This window comes from Plasmodium coatneyi, chromosome 2, assembly GCF_001680005.1.
Source record: "Plasmodium coatneyi strain Hackeri chromosome 2, complete sequence".
NCBI classification, from domain to species: Eukaryota; Apicomplexa; class Aconoidasida; order Haemosporida; family Plasmodiidae; genus Plasmodium; species Plasmodium coatneyi.
The window spans coordinates 897,595-909,331 of NC_033557.1; the positions used below are offsets into that span (position 1 = coordinate 897,595).

Consider the following 11,737-nt stretch of genomic DNA (forward strand, 5'->3'; position numbering starts at 1 on the left):
TGAATACACAATAGACTGTGCATTTTGCGTGGTACACTCTTTCCCTCACACTAACTCCCCCTCACACCCCTTCCCTTCACTCCATTACCCGCATTCCCCTTCTTCTCTTCCGTTTCAGTACGATCTTCTACCTTCTGGAATAAAGAACACCCTTTCCTTCTTTGGAAACAACAGCAACTCCCCCAGAAGCAGAAAAAGAAGATCTATGGAATGGCATTTCAATAACAGTTCTTCGAACGACGACTACGACGACCATTCTATGGAATACACAATGGTTAGGTCTACCACAACAGAATATTCCACAGCATCAGAATTTGATGTGCAGTCTACAAGAGCAGGAAGAACAAGAACAGGAACAAATGCAAATAATAATAATACTCCAGGTCATCATCACCGGAAGAACAAAAATATACGTTATCAAGGTATGTAACACCTCAAGGAAGGGGGGACGGGGGAAGGAGGATTGCCCCTTCCTCGCTCCTTTCCTCCTCCTTCCATCCCCTAACGTAACCTCCCTTCCACCAGCCTAACAACCTTCCTTCCAGCTACCACCACCCCTAACAACCTTCCTTCCACCTACCACCCACCTAACAACCCACCATCCCTAACAACCTTCCTTCTTCATCTGGTGGATGATGATGACGTATATGGGATTGAATATTCGGACGAATATTCTGTAGAAGAACCGTCGTCATAGTCGTGCTCCTCAAACTCATTAAATTCTCTCCTAGGGGACCTTTTTTTTCTTCCATTTCCAGAGTGGTTATGCTTCTTCAAAATGAAAGGTTTATACTTGTAAAAAAAGTATGCCAATGTTGGTAATCCTATTGCAGCTAATGCACCAGACACAGCAGCAGGGGCGACACTACCATCGGAACCTGGTTCACCTTCCTTTCTATGACTACCACCACCGTCACTCCCTCCTTTTCCTTCTCCACCAGAAACACCATCCACTAAATTACATGTATAAGAGGAATCTAGACTGCAAGTTCCAGTGGCTGCTGGTCCAGAGGAACCGGGAGACTGGTGTCCTGTCGACCCTGGTCCGGAAGAACCGGAACCAGAAGAACCTGGATTCCAAGTTCCCGTAGAACCTGGTCTTGGACTACCGGTGTTTTGATTACCAGTGGAACCGGTACCAGAAGAACCTGGGTTCCACGTTCCTGTAGAACCGGAACCGGAAGAACCTGGGTTCGGATTACATTTCAATATTTCTTCGTCACATTTCCCATCAGTCATCTTCGAACTAAACCAGGTACAAAAGGGATCATTAGTACCTTTTCCATTTGGGCAGTATGTATTTACAGTTGTACATGCTCCTTTTAGCTTTTCTAAATGTTGGTGATATGCTGGGACACAAGATTTCTGCGCTAAACTTGAATATGACTCAATAAGTAGGTAGTCTCTATAATAATCATACATTAGTTTCCTCTGCTGGAAAATGTCCAAGCTAATATTTCCGTATAGGTTAGTGCATATATTTCCAAGAGCTCTTCCCTTTAATATACCATAAATTGCTCCTATGATAGTTGGAAACGATTCAGGAACTGTTGAATGCTCTGATATTATACCTCCCAACCAATAATAGAAATCATAACAAAGTTCATCAGTGTGGGTGTTGACCCCCCCTGTTCGATGTGTATAACACCATGCCTCTACAATTTTATTTGCGTAGTCCTCAGCATGGCTATCTACTTTAAGATAAGTTTTTATTCCATCCTTAGCTTCTGTTAGTTTGCTTTGATCACTACACCAAGTTCGCCCACTTCCTTTTGGCAATTCTCCGTACAGAACGTTCTGCGATGGTAACTGAGCCAAATGTTGTTCCTATGAAATATAATTAGCAAAATATATATGTGTGCTACTATACACTACTTTATTATTCCTTATTATATTGTACGTAGGATATATATATGTACGCACTACTAAAATGTAGTTTGAATAAGGAAATAAATATGATTACCGTTGCCTTTTCCCCCGTCATTGTTGATGTGCATATGAGTATATATATATATATATGTATATATATATTTTTGGCCTTTCCCCCCTTTTGCCTTGTATAAGGAAATTTTTGTGTTATAAAAATGTTGTGTGTATTGTGTGTGCTGTTTTCCCCCTTTTTCTTCCTTAGACTTATATATATATACATGCATATATATAGTTATATATACGTATACATAGAAATATATATGTATATTTATATATATAGCATTTATATATATATGTACATGAAGGGAAACAAATAAATACTCTCTCTCACAAACGAAGTAGGAGCTGGTTCGGAAAAAAAAAAAAATTGAAAGAAAAAAAAGAAAGGAAAGGAGAAAATTCCATTCTCTTCCAGCATATATTTTTAATTTTTCGCTTAAAAGGGAAGAAAAAAGAAAAAAAAAAAGAGGAAAAATTGCTGACCCTTCCTAAAAAAGAAGTTCATGTATTTTAAAAAAAAGAAAAGGAACGAAAAGGAAGAAGGAGGATGAAGGTACATGAATATATGCAAAAAGTACAATGTGCACACTTAAAGAGTAGGAGGGGAAGAAGATCGGGGGTGCTCAAAATAGTACATAATATAGTGCACATGCTATGTATAAGTTATTTATAGTGTATTTATGGGAGAAAAGTAAAAAAAAAAAAAAAAAAAAGGGGAAAGTACTGAACTCCTTTGAAAAAGTGTTTATATATTTAAAAAAAAAATAATAATAAAAAAAAGGAAGGGATGAAGGAATAAGAAGGAAAGAAGGAAAGAAGGAAAGAAGGAAAGAAGGAAAGAAAGAATGATGGAAAGAAGGAAAAAGAAGGAATAAGGAAGGAAAGAAGCAATCAAAAGGAATAAGAAGGAATAAGGGTAGAAGGAATGAAAAAAAAAGGAGTAAACGTTTTATATATATATATATATGCCCATTAATTATAATCATTATAAAAGAACTGAAAATTTTTTTTTGTACTACTTCACATCTCAAAAATATATGGGGTACTTTTTAAATGAATTTTACACAGAAATAAGCAGTATTAGAAATGGGCACAAATGGAAAGTTGAAGGAGGAGATGGATCCATGTAATCAAGTAAGGAAAATTTAAAAGCATTTTGTAAAATATTATATTCATCAAATTGTAAAAATGGAGCAATTAGGAATGTGTGTAGAGTGGTATATATGTTGTTTGTTGCATTTTGGGGGAAAATGCTTGCAACAGTTAAATTCAAGAATGATGTTCACTACACTGGAATATGAAGCAAGAAGCGGAAATAATTGTAATAATAAACATACATAAATAGAAGTACAGGTATGAGGTGCATTAAAACCGTATGGGGATCTTGCAGATTATAAGGACAGGATTATAAATACTTTATGTAGAGTGAGTTCATTGTCTATAGGGGGGAACATAGAGCCACTAGTCTCTTCTGTTATATATTCTATATAAATTGGTTGGGACATATATAATAGCAACGATAGGAACGGAGGTAACAGCAACCCTATTCCAACACCATCACAACTAAAATGTGAAGGAGTAGGTCTAAGTGCAGAAAGGACACGAAAGAAGCGATATATCACCATACTATTGAGGAAAAAACATAGAGTCCATCACAGGATGGAGCTTCCTTTAATGCTGCCCCTGCTGCCGTACCTTCTGCATTAGCTGCAGTAGGATTACCAACAATTGGTGCATTATTTTTATATAAAGTACATAATTATAATTACCACCAAAACCACGACATATATGTGAAATATATATATATACGACTGTATACATACATATACACATATATGTACACACATATGTACATTCATATATACATATATATCGGTATATATGTATCTACATATGTATGTACATTTCTTTTTTTGCTTCAGTACACCTATATTTTCTGGAATGAGAAGTAACTCTTCTTCTGGCAGCAAAAACAGAAGAAACAGAACCAGAAGAAAAGGTAGATCCACCGCCCACCGCAACTTTGATCCATTAGTAAACAGTTCAACAATAGAAGGTTCTGCAACTATAGGTGATTCTACATTAAAGGATCCATCTGAATATTGTTCTTAATATACTACTGGAACAGAATCATCCAACAGAAGAGGAAGGGGAAGAAATAATGGAAGACAACCACAAAGGCAAAAACCACAAGAACAAAGACAACAGCAAAGCCAACAGCATCAGCAACAAAGAACCAATATACAATATCATCCCTACATAAAAAAAGTTGCCCCCCTTTTTATTTTGCTCTATTTCTTTACACTTCACAACTATGACATTACACAAGGGTTCATTCTACATTTCAGAACTGTGACATTTCTCAATGGTGTGTGTGTGTGTTATTTACACTTTTTATCCTAAAGAGAAAGAAGGGTGATGGTAATAATAATCTGCAATGGGAGATTGATATCTGCGTATGAAGATCTTTCCCCCGTATATAAATATATATATACTGCAAAGAAATATTTTTTCGCATAACTGAGCAAATTTCTAACATTTGTTAACATATGTTCACCGTTTGTTTTTACATTTTGTTTTTACATTTCGTTTTTACATTTTGTTTTTACATTTTGTTTTTACATTTTGTTTTTACATTTGTCAAGATACGTTCACTGTTTGTTTTTACATTTGTTCACACTTGGCCCAATTTTTTTTTTGAGAACCATTATTTGGAACCATCTTGAACCCTCCTCATCTTATCTGAACACTCGTGAGCCATTTCCCCCTTCTTTTTTTTTGTCGAGTCCTTCCCTACTTATCTTATAAATTCATATACACTATACTGAATAATTGAGTACAATGTGCACATGTGTATAGAAGGAGAGAAGGAGAAAAAGTATGTTCTGTACCTATGAAGTATATGCAATATATGTATATTAGCAAAATATAATATATCTTTCCATAATAGTAAAATATAAATTAAAATAATACCATAAGCTGAAAATTTTTCTGTTCATGAAGGAAAAAAAATGTTCTTCTGCATTCTCCCTATGTATACATATATGTATGAATAAATTTATTAACATAAAATATATAATACAAAGGAAGAAGAATAGTACCAATATCGGAACCATGACAGGTGTAAGTATAATGGGGAGGTGTAAGGAAGGAAAGCGATCAACATAAGGAAATGAATTCTCATTTTACAGTTCATAATTGAATATATATATATAACACTTTATGCACAGGATAATTAATTAAAAAGTAAAAAATACATATTCTACTTCCTTCGTCAACTCCATGTTTGTAGGGCCCAGGTACAATTACGTTACCCTCAGAAGAAATATACAATGATTTCGACGGAAGAAATTGTAGAACGAGCAGTAGGGGGCCAGAATGTAACCAGGGTATAAGGACGAAAGTGCAGGGCGCATTAACTGAGTGGACGAAAACCGATTCGAATTTGGCCGAAAAAATTGTAAGAAATTATTATTACGCTAGTACAGTGAGCACGGAAAGTACACCCTATTATGATCCCTGTTATTTTTTGTACTTCTGGATTGGTCACCAAATAAAAGACAAATCGGGGAAGATAAACCCAAAATTTGCGAAAGCCATGGAAGAAATTTACAAAGCACTGGCGAATTTCACTTGGAATGGTATAAGCAAAAAAAGGGTGTGCACTAATATATACCCTGATATTATGGAATCTTTCTGCCAAGTGCTTAAAAATTTTTTTGATTACGAATACAACATTAAAGCTTTACAAAATAAAGAGGAGTGTAATGATTATTCTTCCGGCTAGAAGTATGAAACACTGCTTAAGGGGGGTGCGCAGGACGGCTATTTATTGTCATGTAGTCGTTGTAAGAATACTACGAATGATAAGAGTGAATACTGTAATGAATTCAAACGAAAATATATGAGCAACGGTGAAACCTGCAATAGTGATACCCTACCAAAATTAACATGTACTCCACAGGCACTACCAATACCTGAACGAACGGTAAAAAAAAAAGGTGTGGGGAAAAAGGAACCGCCGTTCCTGTGCGCCTCTTTCATCTTCTTCCCTATTCAGAATAGACAATTATGTTCGTTATGTGCATATAACACTTTATCCATAGTATAATTAATGAGGAGGTAAGGAATACATACATATGCATATTCCTTCCTTAATTACATCCACAGAATACATGCACGCAGGAACTACCTTCAGTAAGAATATATTGTGAATTGGGAAGTACCGAGCAGCAGTGTAATGGTGCAGGTGGAACTGACGCAGATACAGTAAAAAGTTCTCTTACAACTATAATAACACAGTACGAGGGTACCCCTAGCTATGAGGAAACTAATATGCAAGCCTACTGCCTTGCATCGAAGAGGAAAGGGGGTCCGCCGTCCAATACAGATTATTGTAAGTATTTATATTATTGGTTAGGAAGTACACTATTTGGTACTTCTAACAAAAAGGATGAATTCTCTGAAGCTATGAAAAAAGTCTACGAAGAATTGAACAAACTGGGAATTACTAACCACTGTGAGGTTATATACCCTACCATCCCTTGGGACATTTTCACCAAAATGAAAATACTATACGATTATAACATGGATAAAAGTACTATAGCAGGAGCATTAAGGATAGGGGAAGCTTGTCCTCAAAAATATCAATCGTACCTGCAGAATGTAAAATGTGCCTATAAAACTGTACATGCGACATGTACAGGAGGGAAAAATAGTGGAAGTGAATGGTGTACTCAATTTGGGCAGTGGTTTGGCAATTACGAGAGTAACACAGGATTAGATGTAAAGTGTACACTGAAAAATAAAGAAGAATGCACACAGGAAGGAAGTATTCCTGAATCCCAAGAAATTTTAGCGCAGTCCACTAGTACAACCACCTCCCCATATAGGGGAAGCACAGTTGCTGCTGTCTCTTCCGTCTCTGCATTACTAGGACTTCCTGCATTGGCATTCTTTCTATACAAAGTAATAGTACATACAATTACCAATATATATTTGAAATATGTATATATGTACTTATATATAGACGTCATATATATATATATATATACATACGTATATATAAGGTATATATATATATTTATATATATAGATATAGGTATATATGTAATACATATTTCTTTCCCCATTCCTTCCTTCTTTTTTTCAGTACAATCTTCTACCCTCTTGGTTTGGTAACCAACTTAAAGGAAGAAAAAAAAGAAGATCCACTCGACCAGACTTTGACGATCCAATAGAAGCTTCTTCTGAGGGAACCTCAACAATAGACGGTTCAACAGCATTCGATTCAAGAGCGGATACTTCTACAATAGACGACGATTCCAGTGTAGCAGACAATTCTACCATTTATAATTGTGAACGACCACCCAGAACAGGACCATCACGACCACCCGCACGCACAGGACGAGGAAATACTAATAGGGCAGAACAACGTATCCAAAGAAATAACTTACATTACCATTCTATGCAGCATTGAATGTAATGTAACACACATTGGAATGTAATGTGTAATGTTTTTCCCTTCACCTCTTTCTTCCCTTTTTTTTTTATATGTATATGTGCATGTGTACCATAAGCATCCAAACTAGCTTACATAGAAAAATTGTAAACTCCTCTCTATAAATATATTCCATATTTTGTGTGTTTCACCTAATCATAAATTAATAATGATGGAGAAGGAAACGAATCGTCATTCATCAATGATGGAACGGCAACGAATCATCATTCATCATCATAAAAAAAGAAGAAAAAAAAAGAAAGGGGAAGAACTATTTATATTCAGAGGAAAGTATTTTTATATGAATTATACACATATTTTTGCTTTTCATATGTAACTAATACAAATTTTTTGGTAATATATATATATGCGTACATATTCTATAAGTTCACACCCCCTCACTAAGTACTAATAAATATGTACCCATGAATGTGCACTCTCATGGAAGAGAGTACCTCTTTATATATGAATTATGCATCATATATATTAACAGTTGTTAATAACCTCCTCTAGTAGGAATAAAGAGAAAATGAATAAAATGCACCATGAAATATTTTTGCCAAGGGAAAAAAACGACCTTGTGTTTTTTGTTATAACGAAAGTATGAGCATGGAGTATAACACAATGTTCCGTAGGAATATGTATGCGTACAAACAATGCCAATAATTTAACAACAGTGGTACACGGATAAGGAATATATATATGTATATATGCATACACACAATGCCAATAATTTAACAACATTGGTACACGGTTGAGGAATATATATATGTATATATAAGCACACACATTCGACAGTAAGAACAACAACAATCGCAAGAACAATAGCAAACAACACCAATAATAGCAGCAGCAACAGCAGTATCAACAATAGCAGCAACAATGACAAAACCATTAGGGGTATGTTTATTATTTTTCAATATGAACAATTATATATTAATTCATACAATATTCCTTGTGTATATGATTCAGCAGACCGAATATATATATATATGGAATGTACATGAACAAATTCATACATATATATATATACCACATATATACACATATATACATATACATATATATATAGATATATATGCATATATATATATATATATGAATATGTATGTGTATTTATATGTATGTGTACATACATTTCCACTGATTTCCTACTTATAGCCGGATTATTTAGGAAAATTACCATCCTATGCCAATTTCTACAAGAAATTAGAAGAAGCGAAAGGTTCCTGTGGTGTTGGGAGTCTCATCCATAGTGGAAGGACTAAACTGGAGGGTCTACAGCAGGATAGTTCTGAGGCTAGGCAGAATGCTGAGAAAATTGCGCATGCTTATTGTTACGCATCTAAAATGAAGAGTAGTCAAGGTGAATCCAATAATGATGCATGGTGTCATTTCTTTTATTTCTGGTTAAGGGATTTCACACCGGAAGGACTGTCGGAGAGTGATGTTGCAAACCACATGAGCAAATTTTACGCTGCACTAAAGGAACTGAAGGTTCAAAATGGGTGTGATATGATGGAGACTAATAATATTGACGTCAATCTTTTCAAAGAAAGAGGAGAAATATTTGATCTCTATTATGATTATGATGAAATACAGAAGCAACTACAACTTCATAACAACTCCTGTTATGGAGTTTATTATAAGCATCTCCAGGACGTTGTTAAAGCTTACAATACTCTGTGTTCAAATATTGTAGTAGGCAGGTATGAGTATTGTGATAAATTTGAAAAAGCTGCTGGGGGATACCAGTCTGGTAAAGAATTACAATTGAATTCTAGAATAGAAACACCTTCATCAGAGACGGGTGTTACAATATACAAAAATGTTCAGTTAGGATTTACTTATACGTCTATCGCAGACCAAGGATCTTATACTAGTACAGCTACTCTCGAAAATAACATCATCCCTACCACTGCCATATCATCCGTATTTGCTGTAATGGGATTACCAGCACTTGGTTTCGTACTTTACAAAGTAATTACAATTGTCCATTACACACATTTATATAAACATACATACATGTACATAACGTATATTGCATGTATATATGTATGTTCATATACATACACATATATTTCTTTCCCTTTCTTCCTTCCCTTCCTTTCTGTTCAGTACACTTCCTTACCTTCTTTGATAAGTAACACCCTCTTTGGAGGAGGAGGAAGCAGCAGCAACCGAAGGAAGGCAAGATCTATCGTCCACCACAAATTAAACACGTCCTTATCAGAGGACGACGACACGTCAACGTACAACTCAACGTATGATTCAACGGACGTTTCGACAGTAGCAGACACCACAATAGCAGATTCGTCATCAACAACAGATGGAGCATCTACCATATATAATGATGAACAACGCAGAAGGGTGAATAATAACAAGCAGCGTGTACAAGGAAATAAAAATATACGTTACCATCGCATATAGTGTCCATCCGAACGGTATGAGCAATCGAGCACAGAATTCATACAATGTGTAAAAAAAAAAAAAAAATAAATAAAATAATAATAAAAACTTCGCTTATTATTTCTTCCATATTGTATGTTATTTTTAATTTCACTCTTTTATTTTTCCTTCCTTCTTTTTTTTCTTTCCTTTATTTGTATGTTTTTGAATAACTCTACATGGAAGGAAGAGTACTTCCCACAGGGCGCAAAAAAAAAGAAGAAAAAAAGAGTGCTTACCTCCTTTCAGAAAAAGTATTTACGCATTATAAGAAAAAAGAAGGAAGTAAAAAGAAAATACAGTGTCGACCCCCTTAAAAGAATATTTATGTATTTTAAGAATAAAACATAAAAAAAATAGTAGCAAAAAAAAAAAAAAAAAAAATACATTCATTATTACTAAACAATCATCAAATAAAAAAAAAAAAAAAAACTAGGAAGGAAAATCTACACTTCCTAGGAATAGTACTATTATTATTATTAAAAAGGGGGGGAAGAAGTGTACCGCATTTTCTTTTCCTTCTCTGCTTTTTTTTTTTTTTTTTTTTTTTTTTTTTCTTTTTTTCCGTTCTAATTATGATAGGAGCATGTTTTTGTTTTATATTATATATACGCTTCTTCCGATGCATTCTATAAGTGAACGCCTTTTATGTAACTTTTCCATATGTATTCACCTCTTCTTCATTAAATACTGATGAATAAGTATTCACACATTGTGCAAAAAGTGGGAAGGAGAGGAGTGAAAATGCTCAAATTGTATATAAAGTGTACACTCTACATATGAAGCAGCTCCTTACAATGCACAAATCGAAAAAAAGGAAAAAAGGGAAGGAATAGGGAAGGAAAGGGAAAAAAATTATTATTCTCAGGAATCAATCATAAACAAGGAACAGAAAGTGGAAAAAAAAGATGTTCTTTGTATAAAGTGCTCCATATTTATTCATAATTTATGGAAAGGCACACTTTTCATCATAATAATAACAATAATAACAACCATAATAATAGTAAAACGCATAATGTAATAATACATGCTAAACGTCCCCGCTCAAAATATCTTCTCAAAAGAAGGGGAAAAGATAAATAAAAGTGTTCCACCCCCCTCTTTCACTTCATGTATATATATGTGCATCCATATGGAAACGTGCAAATAGGAACGCAATGTTTTGAACAACAACAACTATTATCCATGTGCACAACCATCATCATGCATGCGTACACATTTCAATAATATAATATAATGAATACACGGAAACTTTGTAGAGAACTCTTTATTCTTTATTTATTCTGCTATTTCTTTTTCTTATTTGCGTTCCCATCTTTCCTTTAATTATATGCACGAAGTGATTCAATACATATATATAACGCATTATTGATATCTGAAAAATTGAAACAATATATACTACAGGAAGGGGACAGAAAAATAAAAATTCCAACATTCAAATTCACAGAACAAACAGAGAAAATTTTACATATACTCCCCTCCTTTATATTGAATGTATGAATAAAAGAGAACACAACGTTTCCATATATATAAATTCTATTGTACATATAGAAGAAAATATACACATAAACCATGTCAGAATCGGTAAGAGGCAGATACTGAGAAGGGGTAATATTGCCGAGGGCGGGTCAATATTGCCGGAAGGGAAAATGAAGGAAGGAAAAAAAAAAGAACAGAACTACATAATGTGCACATATATATATGTCTACATATATATATTTTTTACTCTTTTTTTTTGTCAACTACATATTTGCAGCCCCTGGATTCAACAAATTTACCTGCACATGAGTATTTCTATTGCCCATTTGAAGAAAACAACGTCCCCACAAACTGCGAACATGATAGCGAAAACGGTATAAC

General features: G+C 34.4%; 1 protein-coding gene across 1 annotated transcript; it reads right to left on the reverse strand.

Annotated features, from left to right (window-relative positions):
• Positions 1–621: 621 nt before the first annotated feature.
• PCOAH_00003990 (Variable surface protein Vir7-like) lies at positions 622–1,984 on the reverse strand (the record flags this gene model as incomplete). Its single annotated transcript, XM_020057214.1, has 2 exons — positions 622–1,827; positions 1,964–1,984. 2 exons carry the CDS (start codon positions 1,982–1,984, stop codon positions 622–624), a joined length of 1,227 nt encoding a protein of 408 aa, XP_019912684.1.
• Positions 1,985–11,737: the final 9,753 nt, after the last annotated feature.